This window comes from Oncorhynchus mykiss, chromosome 9 (assembly GCF_057628025.1).
Source record: "Oncorhynchus mykiss isolate SJ-2025 chromosome 9, ASM5762802v1, whole genome shotgun sequence".
In the NCBI taxonomy this organism is placed as follows: Eukaryota; Metazoa; Chordata; class Actinopteri; order Salmoniformes; family Salmonidae; genus Oncorhynchus; species Oncorhynchus mykiss.
This window is the reverse complement of record NC_143030.1, coordinates 49036806-49060186: the sequence shown is the minus strand read 5'-3', so window position 1 is coordinate 49060186 and position 23381 is coordinate 49036806. Positions and strand designations below refer to the sequence as shown.

Genomic DNA, 23381 nt, shown 5'->3' with positions numbered 1-23381 from the left:
GACCTTACAGTGAAATGCTTACTTACAAGCCTCTAACCAACAATGCAGTTTAAAAAATACAAATAAGTAATTAGTAATTAAAGAGCTAAAATAAGAATAACGAGACTATATACAGGGGGGGATACCGGTACAGAGTCAATGTGCGGGGGCACCGGTTAGTTGAGGTAATATGTACATGTAGGTAGAGTTATTAAAGTGACTATACATAGATGAAAACAAAAGAGAGTAGCAGCGGTGTAAAAGAGAGGGGGGGGGGGGGTGCAAATAGTCTGGGTAGCCATTTGATTAGATGTTCAGGAGTCTTATGGCTTGGGGGTAGAAGCTGTTTAGAAGCCTCTTGGACCTAGACTGGGCCCTACAGTACCGCTTGCCGTTGCTGTAGCATAGAGAACAGTCTATGACTAGGGTGGGTGGAGTCTTTGACAATTTTTAGGGCCTTCCTCTGACACCGCCTGGTATAGAGGTCCTGGATGGCAGGGAGCTTGGCCCCAGCGATGTCCTGGGCCATTCGCACTACCCTCTGTAGTGCCTACTGGTCGGAGGCCAAGCAGTTGCCATACTAGGCAGTGATGCAACCAGTCAGGATGCTCTTGATGGTGCAGCTGTAGAACCTTTTGAGGATCTGAGGACCCATGCCAAATCTTCCTGAGGGGAAATAGGTTTTGTCGTGCCCTCTTCATGACTATCTTGGTTTTGCTTGGACCATGATAGTTTGTTGGTGATGTGGACACCAAGGAACTTGCAGCACTCAATCTGCTCCACTGCAGCCTCATCGATGAGAATGGGGGCGTACTCAGTCCTCTTTTTCCTGTAGTCCACAATCATTCTCTTTATCTTGATCACTTTGAGGGAGAGGTTGTTGTCCTGGCACCACACGGCCAGGTCTCTGACGACCTATAGGCTGTCTCATCGTTGTCGGTGATCAGGCCTACCACTGTTGTGTCATCGACAAACTTAATGATGGCGTTGGAGTCGTGCCTGGCCGTGCAGTCATGAGTGAATAGGGAGTACAGGAGGGGACTGAGCACGCACCCCTGAGGGGCCCATGTGTTGAGGATCGGAGTGGCAGATGTGTTGCTACCCACCCTCACCACCTGGGGGCAGCCCGTCAGGAAGTCCAGGATCCAGTTGCAGAGGGAGGTGTTTAGTCCTAGGATCCTTAGCTTAGTGATGAGCTTTGAGGGTACTATGGGGTTGAATGCTGAGCTGTAGTCAATGAATAGCATTCTCACATAGGTGTTCCTTTTGTCCAGGTGGGAAAGGGCAGTATGGAGTGCAGTAGAGATTGCATCATCTGTGGATCTGTTGGGGCAGTATGCAAATTGGAGTGAGGCTAGGGTTTCTGGAAAAATGGAGTTGATGTGAGCCATGACCAGCCTTTCAAAGCACTTCATGGCTATAGACGTTAGTGCTACGGGTCGGTAGTCATTTAGGCAGGTTACCTTAGTGTTCTTGGGCACAGGCACTATGGTAGTCTGCTTAAAACATGTTGGTATTACAGACACGGACAGGGAGAGGTTGAAAATGTCAGTGAAGACACTTGCCAGGTGGTCACAGCATGCTCGCAGTACATGTCCTGGTAATCCGTCTGGACCTGCGGCCTTGTGAATGTTGACCTGTTTAAAGGTCTTACTCACATCGGCTGCAGAGAGCATGATGACACAGTTTTCCAGAACAGCTGGTGCTCTCATGCATGTTTCAGTGTTATTTGCCTCAAAGTGAGCATAGAAGTAGTTTAGCTCGTCTGGTAGAGTTGTGTCATTGGACAGCTCTCGGCTGTGCTTCCCTTTGTAGTCTGTAATGGTTTTGCAAGCCCTGCCACAGCCGATGAGTGCCAGAGCCGGTGTACTACGATTTTATCTAAGTCCTGTATTGATGCTTTGCCTGTTTGATGGTTCGTCGGAGGGCATAGCATGATTTCTTTTAAGCTTCCGAGTTAGAGTACCGCTCCTTGAAAGCAGCAGATCTAGCCTTTAGCTCAGTGCGGATGTTGCCTTGTAATCCATGGCATCTGGTTGGGGTGTGTATGATCACTGTGGGGACGACATCATCAATGCACTTATTGATGAAGCCAATGACTGATGTGGTGTATCCTCAATGGTAGGAATCCCGGAACATATTTCAGTCTGTGCTAGCAAAACAGTCCTGTAGCTTAGCATCTGCTTCATCTGACCACTTTTTTTTATTGATCTAATCACTGGTGCTTCCTGTTTTAGTTTTTGTTTGTAAGCAGGAATCAGGATGATAGAATTATGGTCAGATTTGCCAAATGGAGGGCGAGGGAGAGCTTTGTATGCGTCTCTGTGTGTGGAGTAAAGGTGGTCCAGAGTTTTTTTTTTTCACTCGGGTTGCACATTTAACATGCTGATATAAATTTGGTAAAAACGGATTTAAGTTTCCCTGCATTAATTAAAGTTCCCGGCTACTAGGAGCGCTGCCTCTGGGTGAGCGTTTTCTTGTTTGCTTATGGCGGAATACAGCTCATTCAATGCTGTCACAGCCTCAGTCTGTGGTGGTATGTAAACAGCTACGAGAAATACAGATGAAAACTCTAGGTAGATAGTATTCTCTAACTAAGAATCAGTTGAAATAGAGGTAGGCTAATTCAAAGAGGACTATTCAAACAGGCTAAAATTATTTATTTGCCCATTATTGTTTCTGTTTAAATTTAGGCAACCTAAACTGTGAGTTTTCCATTCCATGTTAATCGGATTGCGTGCTTGTTTGAAAAGCAAGCACACATTTAATTTACTAAACTTTAAACTCATTTGTTTGCACATCATGCTCATTGCCCTGTCATACTTTTTAGGCTCATTATTTTGCATAGGTTTTAGGCCTGGCTGCTACCGTATGTTATTTTGCGTCAAACTGCTCAAAGTGTTTCCGAGACTCTTTTGTGTAGTGCGCTGTTGCAACCTGATCTGCAATGATATATTTCTACCAGCTCTTTCGTACCATGTTGCACTTACCGAGCAAAGTTGAGGCATTGTAACGACTGTTTCAATTGTGTTGATACTCGTATGTGTACATATCAATACACATTGTTAGCCCAATCAAAAGCCGTAAGTGTCGCTTCAAAGTGTTCAATTCTTAAATGAAATGTGTAGCAGGCGCGCGAAACCGTAACCTCCGGATGGCCTGCTTTGGTCAAGGGGCGTGTTTTAGCCTCGCTTTCCTCAGTACTGCACATCCGAGGTTGCGGCTAGCTAGGAAATGCTATTCTCCTTGTCAAAACTGGGTCGACAACTTACTCGCTTCTATACTATGATAATAAATTAGCTAGCTATGTTTAATGTCAGTATTTGGAAACGATTGGGCGTGTATTTAAGGGAGGACTGAGGCAACAGACGTTTGATCAACGAAATATACTGTACTGGCTTTTGGTGTTGCAGGGTGAGCTAACGTTAGCTAGCTAATCTAGCCAACGATAAACCTGCGTTTCATTCCCGGTTGCCGAACTGCCAGTGAAGGTAAGATAACTCCGTTGTTACAGTTTTCAACGACGATGATTAGCTGGTTCATATCATACACTCCTATATGTTAGGGGCTGCATTTGACTTCACAGTAACGTTAGTTAGCTTGTAGTAGCAGCTACACATTAGTAGGTTGGTAAAAGAAGCGCGAGCTAAAGAAACTTAGCTAGCTATCCTGTTAGCCAAAGACAGCTCGTTTGGAGCAACTAGTTAGCTACCAGCGCTATCTAAAGTTGTTCAATTAGCTAGTTTCGTGTACTTAGCTAACTTAGTTAGCAAGTGTTGCACTTTTTGGGTCAGATCTTATATCGCTTCATTTTATTTGTCTGACAGTTGTAACTAGCTAGCTAACGTTAGATAGCATGTTGAATTTACGTTCGTCAGCTCTATAATGTTTAATGATTTGGGTTTGCGTGGTGTATTCAATGTGTTTAAAACAAATGGCGGACATTTTTATCTGGAAAATGGCACTTGTCATAAGTTCGCTGAGGCACACTAGGCACTTGATTGGCTTTGAGGTTGCTTGATCCAAATAACGGGGGAAATTATTGGCTGTAGCTATTGTAGGGTTGACTAAACGCTGCTGTTGGTAGTTTCTGTCTGTAATGACAACGCAAAGGATAATGTACAGAAACATCTATTCGTGATTTACTGGCTGTGGAGAGTACTGTAGTAGACTACAGCTAGTTTATTATGTGTTGACTGTGGTGTGCAATCCACTATTTGACAGTAGGGCGCCTTTCATCCCATTTGAGTATAGCCATAGCTCCTATACTATCAGTTAAGCCGTAACTCCTCCTCAATGACCTGCCAAAATAAAAAAGGTTGCATGGTTACTTTGTTCATATTCAGTCTGTGTGTCACTCACTCTCAATGATGGTTGAAATGTTGTGAACATGTGGTTAGATGGCTATCGTTGGCCAACTAAACATAATTTGTGCACACATTGATTGGCATAACATTTAGAAGGCAATGGTTGGCCTTTGCTGTCCATCTGTTAATAAAAATTATTAGCTAGCCATTTCCAGTTTTGAGTTTCTAACAGTATGTTCTCTCCTTCATCTGGTTGTAGCAGTGGGTGTCGGGCGCTGCGTGGTAGGAGGCCCATGAGGAAGCCACGGCGGAGGGGCCACCTGGCCGGGGGAGGGGATGCGGGTGGGAGAAAGGCTTACCAAGCTGGTAGGGGACGAGGTGGGGCCCGGCAGCGCTCCCCTTCACCCTACAGCCTCAAGGTGTCCCCAACCAGAGAGACACTGACTTATTCCCAGGCCCAGAAAGTGGTGGAAGTAGACTTGGATGGCAGGCTCCACCGGATCTCCATCGTGGACCCTCTGACGGTCATCACAGAGGACGAGATGACGGCCCAGGACATCACTGAGTGCAACAGCAACAAAGAGAACAGTGAACAGCCCGTAGCACCTGCCAGTGCCAACCCCGGACGCAAGCCGCCCGCCATGCCCAGAGGCCGCAAGAAAGACTCCAAACATTCCTCCTCCACACAATCGTCCTCTTCCTCCACACCTCAGAACCACTGCCCCAACTCTCACTCACAACCCCACAACAACAAGACTAACTCCTCACACCACCATCATCAGACGCCCCTTCCCGAGCCCACCTTCCGCATGCTGGAGGCCTTCATCCCCTGTGCGGCGCCTTCTCTGCCCACAGCCTACTACCGCTACATAGAGCGCTCGGCAGAGGAGCAGGAGGCAGAGGCAGAGTATGACATGGACGAGGAGGACGCGGCCTGGCTGGAGATGGTGAACGCCAGGCGGGCGTCAGACGGCCACGCCACAGTCTCCCCTGACACTTTCGAACTGCTGGTGGACCGCCTGGAGGAGGAGTCTTACCGGGAGGCTCGCAGCCGGGCGCCCTCTCAGAGCGCCATCGACGACGATGCCTTCTGCTGCGTGTGCCTGGACGACGAGTGCCTCAACAGCAACGTCATCCTCTTCTGTGACGCCTGCAACCTGGCTGTGCACCAGGAGTGCTACGGCGTGCCCTACATCCCAGAGGGCCAGTGGCTGTGCCGCTGCTGCCTGCAGTCGCCCCAGCGGCCTGTGGATTGTGTGCTATGCCCCAACCGGGGTGGCGCTTTCAAGCAGACCAGTGACGGGCGCTGGGCCCACGTGGTGTGTGCCATCTGGATCCCAGAGGTGTGCTTCGCCAACACTGTTTTCCTGGAACCTGTGGAAGGGGTGGACAACATCCCGCCCGCCCGCTGGAAGCTCACTTGCTACCTTTGCAAGCAGAAGGGTCGTGGCGCTGCCATCCAGTGCCACAAGGCCAACTGCTACACAGCCTTCCATGTCACGTGCGCCCAGCGTGCCGGGCTCTTCATGAAGATTGACCCCGTGCGGGAAACCAACGTCAACGGCACCACCTTCTCGGTGAAGAAGACAGCCTTCTGTGAGGTGCACTCGCCGCCGGGCCAGGAGGGGGGAGCGGGGGGGTCGGACGAGGAGGATCCCACAGGGAGGGCGGTGGGGGGCCGGGCCAGCCGGGGGCGCAGTGCATACACAGAGGCCCCACAGGTGCAGAAGCGGAGCAAGAAGGAGGGCAAGCACGGGAAGAGGAAGGGGAAGAAGGGTCTGGAGGTGGCTGCCAACCGCGCCGCCACTACACCGATGGTCGCAGTTCCACAGATCCCCACTCAAAGGTCTGTGTTCACCAGCCTCCTCTTGTTGTTAGTGGTGCTTTAGCCAGCAGGATTCTACCTATACTGTCATGCTGCATTTGGCTCATAGGTATATGTTAGTGTGTAAGATGCTTAAACGTCCATGGGGCTTCATCCTAACTCCAGATGCACGTTGACGTGCAAAGTTGTGCAAAGTTTCTTGTTGCCCATACGGAATCTTAAGTTAGGATTAGGCCCATTGTGTGAACGACAAGGATACCTTTCAAATGCTGTAGTAATGAACAGTATGCGTTTAACTCCTCCCGATGCCACACAGGTTGAACACCATCTGCAAAGGGATTCTGGTCCAGAGGAAGAACCAGTTCATGCAAAGGCTGCACAACTATTGGCTCCTGAAACGCCAGTCACGGAACGGGGTCGCACTCATTCGTCGTCTGCACTCCCATGTCCAATCACAGAGGCACATTGAACAGGTCAGAGGTCATTGGGCACTCTAAGGTCAAAGGGGCTGTTAACATCAGGGGGTTATTCTGTTGAATGCAACATAATTGAACACTGCAGATATCAGTAGAAATATACATTCTGAAGAAATATCATCGGTAGTGCTGGCTGGCTCAATTTAAAATTGTGCATGTTTTTGGAATTGTTTATAATATATTTCTATCTGATGATGATGATCAGTAAATTCAAATCCCTGGGTGCATCTCAACAATATTATGTAGAGTCCTCTTCTCCCTGAATCTTCACTAAATAAATAGTACAAAATGGACAGGTGAAAGCAAAATGGTGAATCTTTACCAGGAATTTCCCATCATGGCAGATGAAGGGAATGAGAAGACAAGTGGAAGCCACACCTCATACAAGTGAAGCACCCCCTACATTGTGTGTCGGGGAGTTGTTTGAATTAAAATCTGTGTGTTTGCAGCCGGAGCCTGATGAGAAGGTGTGTGCTGTGAGGGAGGAGCTGAAGTACTGGCAGAAGTTGCGACAGGACCTGGAAAGAGCCCGGCTATTGGTGGAGCTCATCCGCAAGCGGGAGAAACTGAAGAGAGAGCAGGTATGGAGACTAGACTGTCTGTTTATGCACTTGCTCTGTATCACGGTCTGTCCATGCTTTGACAATTCAGGTTGTTACTGAAAAAATTACTTATTCTGTGTTTTCCCCACTTAAATAAAAGGTTAAGATACTTCCTTAAAAATATCATACAGTACCTTAATTTAGTCTGAGAAATTTAGATTTATTTGTGAGTTGCTGGCCTCCCTTCCGAACTCCATCCATCTCTCTCTCACCCTCCCCAAAGGTCAAGGTTCACCAGGCGGCCCTGGAGCTACAGCTGACCCCAATGCAGGTGCTGCTGCGCTCCACACTGGACCAGCTGCAGGAGAAAGATGCAGGCCAGATCTTTGCACAGCCCGTCAACCTCAAGGAGGTCAGTCACCATGCTAATACTGTAGAACCTCAGGGATACGGCGTAACTGACCAGTCAACCGAATGGGAAATATCAAACCTGTTACTAAATGCAAAAAACTAAACTTGTGAATGCTACAGACACATGTAAATGTTGCTTACATGTGTTAAAAACATAGTTACAGTACCTGGCTAAATGGTTTGAAAATCCATGGTAATTTACTTTTTCAAATTTTTATGAAGGTTAGAAGCTGTTTTTACTTGAATTTCAAAGTCACTGACATTTTTTTCCTTCTCCGAATGACCTCCAGTACTGACGTGTCTGTGTCTCTGAGGATCAGGGAAAATGATGCACAGTCTGCACAGTACTGAGATCTGTTTTACCCAATACTGGGGATTTGATTCTTTCAAATGGTTTATGTAGTGGTGTAGGGACGTGTCCTGCTGCATCTGTCATGAGACTACCACGTGTTCTGTTCATCTTTGTTGTTTACTGCCGACAAGTCAATGTTAGACCCGTTGCCCGTTCATAGTCTGTTTCCCTCTGTCGCTTAACTTAGGGTGCTTATCTTTTTTAACCGTTCCCAAATCACCCTCATCCCAACTCCTTTGAGATCTACAACCAATTAATGTAATAAATATGATCATGGCGGCTTGGCATGGACTCAGAACATCCCATTTTGTTTCTCTATGAACAATTGTAACTTTGAGGGTGGAACAACTCTAAAACCAGGAAAGCATAATGATTTTATGTGTCCGTCTCCCTGACCGTCTTTCTGCTCTTCCTCCTCTGCCCCCCCCCCCCCAGGTCCCAGACTACCTGGAGTTCATCAGCCAGCCCATGGACTTCTCCACCATGCGCTCCAAGCTGGAAGCCCACAGCTACAACTCGCTGGCCCACCTGGAGGTAGACTTCAACCTGACTGTGGCCAACTGCCTGCTGTACAACGCCAAGGATACACTGTTCCACCGTGCTGCCCTACGTCTCCGTGACCTGGGGGGTGCAATCCTCCGTCACGCCCAGCGACAGGCCCACAACACTGGCCTAGACCCGGCCACGGGCATGCATCTTGCAGAGTCGCCCCAGAAACACGACTACTACCGCTGCACCTGGGAGGACGGTGAGTGACGCAATGGCACGAATGTTGGCTTGTTTCTGATTATGAATCTGGGGCCAAGCTCTGTAGGTCGAATGTTGTGGAGCGTCGTTATTAGAGCTGCCGTGATTCCTTATTCTACACATCAGAGCGGTACGTTTGTTCTTGTTCCATGTTGAACGTCGCCCAGGTCCCAAGTAAACCTCTAGCAACAAACATCTCTATGCTAGGCAAGTCTCTACTGCTGCTTCCTCCCCCCCCCCCCCCCTAAAAAAAACAAACAAGGGTCAAGCGAACATATCTAACCCAGTTCTTTGTCCTTTAAAGATGCACAAGAGATGGTTTCTATTTTGGGGGTGATTTTCACAACAAAGCCTGAAAATGGAAGTGGATATACATACTTAGTTGCTGGAATTCGAATGAGACGGGGGAAATAAAAGTGGAATGAAAGGAGACTCGAAGCAGTGTACTCAGAAACCGTGGCAGTTTTAAATTTAGATAGCCTACCTGTTCTGTCCTCTGTTTGTAGCTCAGATACTTTGTTCTCATTTCTTTTGGAGTGAGCTCCAGCCTGTGCTGAATGGTGATATTTAGGGTAACACTTTCCCTGAGCTATTTTGAGTTGCTTTATTGTGTTGAGGACTTTGCTGCATTGTGGGCTATGATATAGAGTGGTAAACCCATCTGTGGCGTTCCGTCCCTGTGTAGTGGACACCCTGCTGGACCCCGAGAACCGTCTGCACATGTCTCCTGAGGAGCAGCTGAAGGAGCTGCTGGACAAGCTGGACGTGGTGGCCACCATGCGCTCCAGCGGCGCCCGCACCCGCCGCATCCGCCTCCTGCGCCGCGAGATCAACAGCATCCGGTACCGACAGGGTCAGCACCACCGCAACTCGCTCCTCAACGGAGATGTCAAAGATGAAGAGGAGGAGGGGAAAGACGCAGAGGCTGACAACGGCCTGTCTTCAGATAAAGGTGAGTGATCAAAACGTAGGCAATGTGTCGTTGTATGATGGTGACGTTTAATTACCTTTAGAAACCGCCTATTTAATGATCTGCTCTGCTGAAACGAGACCGGTTGCAATCATGAGCTAACAGCAAATTATCCTCAGGTAATTGAGCCAGGGTCCCCCCACGCACCAACCCAAAGCACTTCACTGTCTGCAGTCTAGTAAGTAGGGTCCCACATAGTGGCCTCACAACCCTCTCCAGGCGCACTCTGCGTTTCTTCTCGTCCTCTGCACCGCCACCTCATGGACTCGCCTCCATTGGCCTCATACAGTCATGTCATCCCACCTCTGACACCAATGTAGTACATTTCAGGGGGGGAACCGAGAATACTAGGAAATCGAACCTTGGTCAAGCATGCTAGTGTTTTTTTTGCCATTTAATTAAGAAGTTGTGCTAATTCACCTATTCATTTGTTTTGCTGAGTTGTGTGAACTTTTGACTTTGTATTGGATGCCCTGACTAATCACAACATGATGAAAGCCAAGACTCAATCACCAAAGTATTATGTAAATTAACTGTCAGTTTGATCAGTCCCTTTCTCCGCTTTCAGAGGACCTCAAATGTACCCCTCCCCCAACGCTGGAGCCAACGTGCCTGGCACCTCCCCCTATGCAGGGAGATGCACCCCTGGAACCCCCCACGCTGCGCCCCATGACGGGGGAGCTAAGGACCCTGGGCCATCCCAAAAAGCGCCTGAAATTGGACAGCGAGAGCTCAGATAGTGGTTCTCCAACCCTTGACGCTACAAGAAACAAGAATTGCACTAAAGCAGAAGAGGCGCCCAGTTTATACTGTGGCGGGTTGGTGGTCAACGGCCTTTCCGACACCTTGTCCCCACGCCTTGCCACCGCGGGAGTAGGGCGCCGGACTTCTGTGCTTTTCAAAAAAGCAAAGAACGGAGCAAAGCTGATTAGAGAGAAAGACAGTCTTGGCGGTAGTGTCCCCCTGACCCCCAATTCCGCTTTAAGTACCCCTTTATCTACCCCGTCTAAGATCCCCCAGCAGACCTCATTCACCACACCTGAACGGGGGACCCCTAGTCAAGGTGCCATCTCAGAGGGGGAGCTGGACAAGACCCCTAACCATACACCGGAGACTAGTAAGTGGCTGAATATGAGCTTCTTTTGATTTAAGTCTAATTTATACATTTTGTAATTCAAGAATGCAATTAGCTATGCAAAATGGCTGTTGTACTTATTTGGGTAGCAGGAAAGCAAACGTGTGCAGCCCTGAAACTTGCAACTACTCAGGATTGCCATTTTGCGTAGTTAATTGTGTTGCGTACTTGCATAAGTTGTAAATGAGGCTTTACACTCAGCAAGTGTCTGACAATTGGTGTCTGTCTTCTTTCAGGACTCACCAATGGGTTCAAAAAGGACAACGATGGTGGTTCTGACTCAGACTGTAGCCCCCCACCAATCCTTCACAAAGAAATGTAAGACATACGGTAACTCCTGAGTGTTATGAATTTGTGTAGTATCGTGTAATTTGGGCTGATCTCAGGTTATCCAATTTTCACTGGCCGCATTAACATATCTGCCGTACAACAGCACAGCCTACTGAAATACTGTGTACACCTACAGCAGCGCACCACCCAAACGAAGCCTTGGAAAACCAGCACTTTCCAAAGTACCTTTCTTTGAGACTGTTACCGGGGATGCAGATTACACCGCTACAGGTATGAGAACCACAGTATCATCGTTGGACAATTTAAAATAATAGTCCACTTTATAAATGTATACATTTAAAACATGTGTCCTTAGGAAACTAACATTCAGTCATAAACGCTATGTTCACATTGGGCTTCTGAGTGGCGCAGAGGTCTAAGGCACTGCATCTCGTTTCAAGCGGCGTCACTGCAGTCCCTGATTCGAATCCAGGGACTGCAGGTATGAGACATTTAAAACATGTGTCTTTAGGAAACTAACATTCAGTCATAAACGCATCACATCCGGCCGTGTTTGAGAGTCCCATAGGGCGGCGCACAATTGGCCCAGCGTCGTCCGGGTTTGGCCAGGGTAGGCCGTCATTATAAATAAGAATTTGTTCTTAACTGACTTGGCTAGTTAAAAAAAAATATATATCTATATATATATATATATATTCAGACATGCAGTACCGGTCATAAGTTTGGATACCCTTACTCATTCAAAGGTTTTTCTTTGTTTTTACTATTTTCTACATTGTAGAATAATAGTGAAGACATCAACACTATGAAATAACAAATATGGAATCATGTAACCAAAAAAGTGTTAAATATATCAAAATATAGTTGATATTCTTCAAAGTAGCCAACCTTTGCCTTGACAGCTTTGCACACCCATGTCATTCTCTCAACCAGCTTCATGAGGAATGCTTTTCCAACAGTCTTGAAGGAGTTCCCACATATGCTGAGCACTTGTTGGCAGATTTTCCTTCACTCTGTGGTCCAACTCATCCCAAACCATCTCAATTGGGTTGAGGTCGGGTGATTGTGGAGGCTAGGTCATCTGATGCAGCACTCCATCACTCTTTCTTGGTCAAATAGCCCTTACAAAGCCTGGAGGTGTGTTTTGGGTCATTGTCCTGTTGAAAAACAAATGATAGTCCCACTAAGCGCAAACCAGATGGGATCGTGTATCACTGCAGAATGCTGTGGTAGCCATGCTGGTTAAGTGTGCCTTGAATTCTAAATAAATCAGTGTCACCAGCAAAGCACCACCATCTCCATGCCAAACATGTGGAGATCACTCGTTCACCTACTCTGTCTCACAAAGACACAGCGGTTGGAACCAAAAATCACACATTTGGACTCATCAGACCAAAGGACAGATTTCTACCGGTCTAATGTCCATTGCTCGTGTTTCTTAGCCCAAGCAAGTCTCTTCTTATTGGTATCCTTTAGTAGTGGTTTCTTTGCAGCAATTCAACCATGAAGGCCTGATTCACACAGTCTCCTCTGAACAGTAGTTGTTGAGATGTGCCTGTTACTTGAACTCTGTGAAGCATTTATTTGGGCTGCAATATGAGGTGCAGTTAACTCTAATGAACTTATCCTCTGCAGCAGAGGTAACTCTGGGTCTTCCTTTCCTGTGGCGGTCCTCATGAGAGGCAGTTTCATCATAGCGCTTGATGGTTTTTGCAACTACACTTGCAGAAACTTTCAAAGTTCTTAATTTTCCCGATTGACTGACCTTCATGTCTTAAAGTAATGAGGGACTTCTGTTTTTCTGCTTATTTGAGCTGTTCTTAACATAATATGGACTTGGTCTTTTACCAAATAGGGCTATCTTCTGTATTCTACTCCTACCTTGTCACAACTGACTGGCTCAAACGCATTAAGAAAAGAAAATCCACAAATGTAACTTTGAACAAGGCACACCTGTTAATTGAAATGCATTCTAGGTGACTACCTCATGAAGCTGGTTGAGAGAATGCCAGGAGTGTGCAAAGCTGTCATCAATGGCTGCTTTGAAAAATCTCTCACATAAAATATATTTAGATTTGTATAACACTTTTTTGGTTACAATATAGAGAACAGTAAAAAAGAGAGAAATCCTGGAATGGGTAAGTGTCAACATTTGACTGGTACTGTGTTCACACAGCTTTGAGAGACCTTGAAAAATAGTCAGCGTCTTGATTTGAACAATATGAAAATGGTCTGTCCTGTTGCAGCCTACTTTTTCTTGGGTGTTGATAACCGCTTTCCTTTTTGGATGACAGAACTTTACCGTGTCCAAGATAAACACCCCATTTACTGCATATTTGTATTTAGAATCGACATTTGTCTTTTCCTGTCTTGTCTCTGCAGGCAGTGGTATCCTGTTGCCTTTTGAAAATGTAGTGGCGCTGGAGCCTCTGGACTTGGTCTGGGCCAAGTGTCGGGGATACCCCTCCTACCCTGCATTGGTGAGAGAATGCATTGGACAATCTGCTTGCCTACACTGAAGAGATTAGTGGTTACCTGGGCTTAGTATCATAGGGTTAACACTTGGAAATTGACTTATGGTCTGAAATGGCAGGAGATCTAAAGTTAGGCCACTCTAAAATCCACTAACACAAAGCATATGGCATTTTAGTACATATTTGCTGTTCAGTAGGTTAGTTCAGAATCACAGAAACGTCCCGTACTGCTCAGCGTCTGCCTTTTTATTTTTTTTATTTTTATTTTTTACAAGTTTAAGCCACTCTAAAATCCAGTGTAACACTTAATTTGTCACATATTTGCTGTATCTAATGTTAAGGGGGTTTGAATTGTAAAAATTAAACCAATCCAATTAATCTTTTCCATTGGCCAGATCATTGACCCTGAGATGCCCCAGGAGGGTTTGTTTCACAACGGGGTCCCCATCCCTGTGCCCCCACTGGACGTCCTGCAGCTGGGGGAGCAGAGGACAGAGGAGGCTGGGGAGAAGCTCTTTCTGGTGCTCTTCTTTGACAACAAGAGGACATGGTGAGAGGAGGAGGGTGGTGTTTGGCTAGCACTTAAGTGACCACAAGCTGCTCTCTAACCTCACATTATAGGGCTGCTTAATATCTTTGGGTACCTAGCTTCCTTGTAGGGCAGGGGTGTCAAACTCATTTTGTCCGGGAGCCGCACTGGGAAATGTGTTATTTCCTCGCCGTCAACATTGGAACAAAATTGTCCTATATCCATCGTTTTGGGAATTTTCTATGCTCCCTGACTGGTTCGGTGATTATTAGTGAGCTGGACACTGTAGAAACTGTATGAATGTATGTCCATTATCATTTATACACCGTTTTGATTTGGTTTTAAAGTATAAACATTTTTTTTGTATGTTTGACACCTCTGTTGTAGGGTGTACTGAAGAACATGCCCAAAAGATTTTGCTTTTGCATTGTCGAATGGCAATTAAACATATGTATTTGAGCTCAAAAACGGTTAGACAGAAACATTCCTCTGTTTATAGTGCACCTGACTTTAAAAATAAGTAGGAAGTATGGTCTGTGAAGGGGGGGGGGGAAAGTGTTTCATATAAGAGGAAGAAGTTCACTGTATTAAAATGCGGGACTTCATTAGGGAAGTTAACCTTTATCCTGAACATACACTTTAATCTCCAGTGTCTGCTCATTGGATGTGCATGCATACGTCCCTCAGCTATAGATATATTCACTTCAACGGCCCTCCCCTCTCTTCTCCCCCCTGCAGGCAGTGGCTCCCGCAGGACAAAGTGACTCCTCTGGGTGTGGACGACACGGGTGACAAGCTGCGTATGATGGAGGGTAGGAAGACCACCATCCGCAAGTCTGTGCAGGTGGCCTACGACCGCGCCATGGTCCACCTGAGCCGCGTGCGCCGGGACCAAGCCTTTGTCCCGTCAAACTACCTGTAGCTGTGGGGACCCAAATCAGCCCCTAGCCTTAAAACAGCCGTCATTGGTCAGAAAGATCTGGATGGCTTTAAGCTTATCTGGACACTTCTCATAGGTCTGAACGGGTGTATTGCAAGCAGTATCCCTACTGGTTACACCTTTCTTTGTCCTTTCAGATCTATGCGGTGTCTGGGGGGGTCAATGCACCTCATTTTCCCCCTATACCAATCCGGCAGTATCTGATTTCGGGCTGTATAAGGCGATATGGGGAGAGGTATCTATCCCACTTGGGGGGGAGGAGAGCATAAGGCAGCAATCCTCAATCCTGTTTCTGGAGTGCTGTAGTTCTGCAGTTTCTTTTAAATCCAGATTAGTGCCACCGTGACACCCGAGTCATCTAATCAACTGATCTTCAAGCCCTTGGTGAGTTGAATCAGGTGTTGTTTCACTGCTGAGCATGGACCTGCAATACTGTATCCAGGAGCGGGATTGGAGGTATTTATTTGTGAGCCATCTTGATGCCACCGAGAACAGATGGAGCTGCAGTAGCTGGATCAAAGTTCAACGAACACCTCCCTTTTTGTATAATGCTACTGCCAATGAATCAAATGGTTGGAAAAGAGATTTATCATATTTATATGAACTTGAAACTGTATGAATGGATCACTGCCATTTCTTACAAACAATTTTTACATTTTAATGTTTTACAAACCACTTGTTATATATTGTAAAGACACATGTGTGTGTGTGTATATATGTGTGCATATCATACTAAGCCTAATTTTATGTTGCTACTTTTAAATGCGAATTCAATCACCAATGGGGATGAAGAAAGGCCGTACATACTTATTGACTTGCTACAGAGTGTATTCAGCTTCTCTTTGTGGATCTGCATAAAGACACACAATGCAATGGCCAGTTCTTTATCAATTCTTTTTGATACAAAGAAATGTAATTTATTTATGGAAATTGGAAAGTATTGAAATGAAGTTTATATATTGGTTATAGATGGAAAATGAAATCTGTTTAAGATTATAAGATTTGCAACCAAGGTGAGCTACTGATGCAGAGGTGTTCAGATATTGCATTCAGGGGCGGACCAATCCTTAGCCCACCGTGAAGAACAGAATGTTATATTTATTATAGAATATTCATAGTATTCCAGACCGGTTTATAAAATGCAGACAAACATTGTAAGCTTGTACAAATTGCAGATTTGACCTACTCACCAAATAACCTGTCTGAATCAGTATTTTCTCATGTGGGTAAATAAATTGTTCTATCCAACAAACTTTTGAAAATCTTTTTTTGATTGGTTGGAATCTAGGTGTGACAATATTACCAAATTACAATAAGGTCGACACTTGGGAAAGACATAATTTTGCATGTTATCTGGTTTAAAACAATATATATATAATAATCCACTGAATGATAAATAACATGCTTACTCAAATTCTTAAGTATTTAGGTGGACAGTAAAACCTGTGGACAGCAGACCAGGTTTATTTTATCATGTACAATAACGAGGAAAATGTAAATGAGGCGCTCCAGAACCTCAAAGCATCTGTATGGCCACAGTCAATGTACAGGGTATGTACGATACAGTTGATTTAAACTGAAAATATTGACAAATCTGAAAGGGAAAGTGTCATTTCAGTTAGTAATGGACATGGAGCAAAGAAGCCCTGCGCTTCCGGATAACCTCATTTTCTATATAGCTAATATCTTCTCCAGATTTGTTCACTTAATATAGCTCAACAACCCCATAATGCACAGCTCTACTGTAGTAATTTCAATGACACATTTGAAAAGTATATACAGTATACTAATCTTTTAAACCCATTATAATCCACTGAAATACCCTGTTAATTTAATACAAAAGGTTGTGGCAGGTGAACTGTCAGCAAATTATAAAATGCTAATTGAATTGTGTACCCTCTTCCAAAATTCATCTTTGAGTTTGGCTTGTTTAATGTTTGCATTTAGGCTCCTCCATTACCCCTGCTGCATCTTGCTCTTCATCTTCGCCACAGAGACCTAATATTGATCTTAATAATTCTGCAGGTAGCTTAGTGGTTAGTGTTGGCCCAGTAAACGAAAGGTTACTGGATCGAATCCCAGAGCTGACATGGTAAAAATCTGTCGTTCTGCTCCTGAGCAAGGCAGTTAACCCACTGTTCCCCGGGTGCCGAAGACGTGGATGTCGATTATGGCAGCCCCCTGCACCTCTCTGATTCAGAGGGGTTGGGTTAAATGTGGAAGACACATTTCAGTTGTACAACTGACTAGGTATCCCACTTTCCCTTTTTCTGCTTGTGCCAATGTCTTCCATTCATCAAATTCCTTCTGTTTTGCTTCTTGGTGTCTTTAATGAGGCTTCTGCCTCTTCCTGCTTGGCCATTGCCGCGTCCAGGACTTTAAGATGTTTTTGCTTCCCTTTCTCTTCTTGATTAGATTTGTATTGGTCTCTTTTCTTTTTCAGCTTGTCAAGTGTAGTTTCTGACTTACACTGCTAGTCAGTGCTCAGTTGTCAAAGTTGTAAAGCATGTCCTGACTGATAAAGAGCTCTAAATCGGTCTTCAGCATCTCCTCTTGGTCTTCTTGTCAGTCTCTTCTTTTACTTGTGTGTCTACCTTTTTTATCATATCCTCCTGCATTTAGTTTATTTTTATTTTCTTTCATGACTTCTTTGCTTGTCCCTTTTACTATCTGCTCCCTTATGCTTCATTCCCCCATCCATCCCACTTCCCAGTATCTCTAGCTCTTGCATGAACAAGTCCTCGTTGCACTCTTATTTTGCTTGTCTACAGTCGTGGCCAAAAGTTGAGAAAGATACAAATATTCATTTTCACAAAGTCTGCTGCCTCAGTTTGCATGATGGCAATTTGCATATACTCCAGAATGGTATGAAGAGTGATCAGATGACTTGCAATTAATTGCGAAGTCCCTCTTTGCCATGCAAATGAACTGAATCCCCCCAAAAAATTCCACTGCATTTCAGCCCTGCCACAAAAGGACCAGCTGACATGTTAGTGATTCTCTCGTTAACACAGGTTTGAGTGTTGACGAGGACCAGGCTGGAAATCACTCTGTCATGCTGATTGAGTTCGAATAACAGACTGGAAGCTTCAAAAGGAGGGTGGTGCTTGGAATCATTGTTCCTCCTCTGTCAACCATGGTTACCTGCAAGGAAACACGTGCCGTCATCATTGCTTTGCACAAAAAGGGTTTCACAGGCAAGGACATTGCTGCTAGTAAGATTGCACCTAAATCAACCATTTATTGGATCATCAAGAACTTCAAGGAGGGCGGTTCAATTGCTGTGAAGAAGGCTTTAGTGCGCCCAAGAAAGACCAGCAAGCACCAGGACCGTCTCCTAAAGTTGATGTGTGATCGGGGCACCATCAGTACAGAGCTTGCTCAGGAATGGTAGCAGGCAGGTGTGAGTGCATCTGCACGCACAGTGAGGTGAAGACTTTTGGAGGATGGCCTGGTGTCAAGAAGGGCAGCAAAGAAGCCACTTCTCTCCAGGAAAAACAAGGACAGACTGATATTCTGCAAAAGGTACAGGGATTGGACTGCTGAGGAATGGGGTAAAGTCCTTTTCTCTGATGAATCCCCTTTGCGATTGTTTGGGGCATCCGGAAAAAAGCTTGTCCGGAGAAGACAAGGTGAGCGCTATCATCAGTCCTGTGTCATGCCAACAGTAAAGCATCCTAAGATCATTCATGTGTGGGGTTGCTTCTCAGCCAAGGGAGTGGGCTCACTCACAATTTTGCCTAAGAACACAGCCATGAATAAAGAATGGTACCAACACATCCTCCGAGAGCAACTTCTCCCAACCATCCAGGAACAGTTTGGTTACGAACATGACCTTTTCCAGCATGACAGAGCACCTTGCCATAAGGCAAAAGTGATAACTAAGTGGCTCGAGGAACAAAACATCAATATTTTGGGTCCATGGCCAGGAAACTCCCCAGACCTTAATCCCATTGAAAATGTGTGGTCAAACCTCAAGAGGCGCTTGGACAAAAAAAAACCCACAAATTCTGACAAACTCCAAGCATTGATTTATGCAAGAATGGGCTGCCATCAGTCAGGATGTGGCCCAGAAGTTCATTGACAGCATGCCAGGGCGGGTTGCAGAGGTTTTAAAAAAAGAAGGGTCAACTCTGCAAATATTGACTCGTTGCATCAACTTCATGTAATTGTCAATAAAAGCCTTTGACACTTATGAAATGCTTGTAATTATACTTCAGTATTCCATAGTAACATCTGACAAAAATATCTAAAGACACTGAAGCAGCGAACTTTGTGGAAATTAATATTTGTTTCATTCTCAAAACTTTTGGCCATGACTGTACTTTAACAACGTCTACTTTGACATTCTGTTCCTTTGGACTTTCTTGTGTGATTTTATTTTGTTTGTCGTCTTTTTTTTTAACTCTCTCACGAATTCCTTGTTCAGATCTTCAGTGCCCCTTTTTCTTTTAGACATTTAAAATGTTTCATGCATCTTCCTCACCCTTTCCTGAAGGCTCTCTTCTCTCATTCTCTGCTTATACTCTCCATTTTCCTCTTCTCTCTCCCTCCCCCAAAGGCTCTCCCCTTGCATCCTCTGCTCATTTTCAATTGTTTCTCTATTTTTCTCCTGTCTCTTCCTCTCCCGAAGGCTCTTTCATTTTGTAATTTTCAATGGTGTTGCCTTTGTTCTCCATTTTCCTCCTCTCCTCTCCGTCTGTTTTTATTTTCCTTCTGAACTTCCTATTTTCTCAAGATTATTTCCTCTTCATTTCTCTCACCCATCACTTCCTTCTCTTTTTTTCATAACTTCACTGTCACTTGACAAGTCTGTCTCCTCCATTTTATTGCTCTCACTTTTCTATCCCATCTCTTCCTTGTGCCTTTCCAGATCTTCCATGACACTTTTCATGTCTTTTCCGGCCATGTGTTTTTTGGTCTTCCCTTTTCGTTTAGACATTTAGATCTCCCACTCCTGCTAGCTCTCCTTAGTCATCCTCGATGCATTCTTCATTTTCCTACTTTTTACCTTATTTTCCTTCTGAACATCCTTTTCTTTTCCCAAAATTATCTCCCGAATCTCAGAAAATGTCTCTCTCTCCCATTATCACTGATTATTATCCCTTCTGTTTGAGGTTTTTTGCTTTTCTGCACCGTTTCTCGCAATCAGTTCTCTTCCTTCCCCCCATTACTTTTGTAATCTATTGATTATTTTATCCAGTTCACTCATTACAAGAACCTGGAGGTTATCAATTCGCTCGTCAACCCAAATCCTCTCCTGGAAAAACATGACCTCCATTGCCTCCCTATCCAAATGCCTTCTCATTATGAATGTATTCCATGACTGAAAGATAAATATTAATCGACATCAATGATTTTTAAAGTCACTTGTCACTCATACTAGCATACTAGGCCTTTATTATCGATGATAGAGGGAAGCTCTAGTGATGTGCGGGTTAACTCATGACCCCGCAGGTCAAGTGGGTTAAGGTCAGAAAATATCATATTTAAGATCGGGTAGGTGGCCAGTAAAATCTTAGGTTAAAGGAAAGCAAATATATAGCCTATTCATTAAATCAAATGTTATTTGTCACATGCGTCGAATACAACAGGTGTGACCTTAACCAACTAACAAGCCCTTAACTAGCAATGCAGAGTTGTTTTAAGGTAATGAAAATATTTACTGAAAGAAGTTACAAATAATACACAAGTTTTTTTTTAAAGTAACACAATAAAATAATGAGGCTAAAAACAGGGGGTACCGAGTCAATATGGGTAAGTAAAGTCGAGATAATTGAGGTACAGAAACATGAAGTGTGGTAGGTAGGGGTAACGTGACTATTCATAGATAATAAACAGCGAGTAGCAGCAGCGTAAAAAAGGGGGTCAATGCAAATAGTCCAGGTAGCCATCTGATTAACTGTTTAGCAGTCTTACGGCTTGGGGGTAGAAGCTGTTAAGGAGCCTTTCGGACCTAAACTTCGTGTTCCGGTACCGCTTGCCGTGCGGTAGCAGAGAGAATAGTATGACTTGGGTGGCTGGAGTCTTTGATCATTTTTAGAGCCTTCCTCTGACCCCGCCTGGTATAGAGCTAATGGGTGGCAGGAAGCTTGTCCACAGTGATGTACTGGGCCGTACGCACTACCATCTGTAGCGCCTTTCGATCGGATGCCCAGCAGTTGCCATACCATGCTCTCGATGGCGCAGCTGTAGGACATTTTGAGGATCTAAGGACCCATGCCAAATCTTTTCAGTCTCTTGAGGGGGAATAGGCATTGTCAAGCCCTCTTCACAACTATCTTGGTGTGTTTGGACCATGATAGTTTGATAGTGATGTGGACATCAAGGCACTTGAAGCTCTCGACCCACTCCACTACAGTCGTGTCGATGTGAATGGGGGCATGCTCGGCCCTCCTTTTCCTGTAGTCCACGATCAGCTCCTTTGTCTTGCTCATATTAAGGGAGAGGTTATTTTCCTGGCCCCACACTGCCAGGTCTCTGACTTCATCCCTATAGGCTGTCTCATCGTTGTTGGTGATCAGGCCTACCACTGTTGTGTCGTCGGCAAACTTAATGATGGTGTTGGAGACTTGCGTGGCCACACAGTTGTGGGTGAACAGGGAGTACAGGAGGGGATCATGGAGCATGGAAGCCCTGGTGTGGCAGATGTGTTGTTTCCTACCCTTACCACCTGGGGGCGGCCTATCAGGTAGTCCAGGATCCAGTTGCAGAGGGAGGTGTAAGCTTAGCTTAGTGATGCGCTTTGAGGGCATTATGGTGTTGAACACTGAGCTGTAGTCAACAAACAGCATTCTTGCGTAGATGTTCCTTTTGTCCAGATGGGAAAGGGCTGTCAATTACCCATTGGATATTTTGACAGTATTATGATCGCAACCTTAAGTTGATTGTCTTTAGAATTCTACCTTACTGGCATATCAAAGAGGGAAAAAAGTCAAATATGAACAGCTATGAGAACTTACCAGTTTGTGAGTGTCCTCTGCCAGGTCTAATGGTCTGAATCAGCATCTGGTATCCAAACCACCCGTGGAATGTTTGATGGCATAGATCAACAACGCTCTACAATGCACCCGTATTTGTAATGTCATAGGCAAAGATCCCCAATTAAATGTCATCCTTTTATGACATGATGCCACCTCCATCTGTCCCTCTGTCATTATTTTCCACCCCTTTCCTCTGTTTATTTAAAAAACGTTTTTTGCTGTTCTTTAATTTCATCTGTATATACAGTGCCTTCAGAAATTATTCACACCCCTTGACTTTTTCCATATTATTTTGTGTTCCAGCCTGAATTTAAAATGGATTAAATTGAGATTTTGTGCCAATGATCTACACACAATACCCAACCATGTCAAAGTAGAATTACATTTTACATCTAATTTAAAAAATGTACCTGAAATGTATTGAGTCAATTCAAACCCTTTGTTATAGCAAGCCTAAACACATTCAGGAGTAAAAATGTGCTTAAAAAGTCACAAGTTGCAATAATAGTGGTTAACGTGGTTTTTGAATGATTACCCTATCTCTGTACCCCACGCATACAATGCCCTTACACAGCCTGAAGGTGTGTTTTGGGTCATTGTCCTGTTGAAAAACAAAGGATAGTCCCACTAAGCGCAAACCAGATGGTATGGCGTACCACTGCAGAATGCTGTGGTAGCCATGCTGGTTAAGTGTGCTTTGAATTCAAAATAAATTACATACAGTGTCACCAGCAAAGCACCCCAACACCATCACACCACCTCCTTCATGCTTCACAGTGGGAACCACATATGCGGAGATCATCCGTTCACCTATACTGCGTCTCACAAAGACACTGCGGTTGGAACCAAAAATCTCACATTTGGATTCATCAGACTAAAGGACAAATTTCCCCTGGTCTAATGTCCATTGCTCAGGTTTTTTGGCCGAAGCAAGTCTCTTCTTCTTATTGGTGTCCTTTAGTAGTGGTTTCTTTGCAGCAATTTGACCATCTGTACTGTTGATGTTGTAGGTTATTTGAACTCTGTGAAGACTTTATTTGGGCTGCAAGCTGAGGTACAGTTAACTCTAATGAACTTATACTCTGCAGCAGAGGTAACTCTAATGAACTTATCCTCTGCAGCAGAGGTAACTCTGGGTCTTCCTTTCCTGTGGGGGTCCTCATGAGAGGCAGTTTCATCATAGCGTTTGATGGTTTTTGCGACTACACTTGTAGAAACTTTCAAAGTTCTTAATTTTCCCGATTGACTGACCTTCATGTCTTGAAGTAATGATGGACTGTCATTTCTCTTTGCTTATTTGAGCTGTTCTTGCCATAATATGAACTTGTTTTTTTTACCAAATAGGGCTGTCTTCTGTATACCACCCCTACCTTCCACATTCCACAAATTAACAAGACACACCTGTCAATTGAAATGGATT

The 23381-nt window shown here is 44.9% G+C and overlaps 1 protein-coding gene across 3 annotated transcripts; it reads left to right on the top strand.

The window, feature by feature from the left end:
• The first annotated feature begins 2901 nt into the window (after nt 1-2901).
• Nucleotides 2902-16230, top strand: brpf3b (bromodomain and PHD finger containing, 3b). 3 transcript variants are annotated; one of them, XR_016483291.1, is made up of 13 exons: nt 2902-3470; nt 4546-6132; nt 6428-6584; nt 7037-7168; nt 7413-7541; nt 8328-8640; nt 9325-9591; nt 9729-10726; nt 10981-11062; nt 11211-11305; nt 13418-13515; nt 13905-14059; nt 14777-16230. XR_016483291.1 is itself a non-coding variant. In XM_036988101.2 (13 exons), exons 2-13 carry the CDS (start codon nt 4580-4582, stop codon nt 14958-14960), a joined length of 3714 nt encoding a protein of 1237 aa, XP_036843996.2. In that variant the 5' UTR covers nt 2902-3470; nt 4546-4579; the 3' UTR covers nt 14961-16230. The 3 variants fall into 3 exon arrangements, 2 of the variants coding, with proteins under 2 accessions (XP_036843996.2, XP_036843997.2); XM_036988101.2 differs by having other exon boundaries at nt 10178-10726; XM_036988102.2 differs by having other exon boundaries at nt 3179-3470; nt 4549-6132; nt 10178-10726.
• Nucleotides 16231-23381: the final 7151 nt, after the last annotated feature.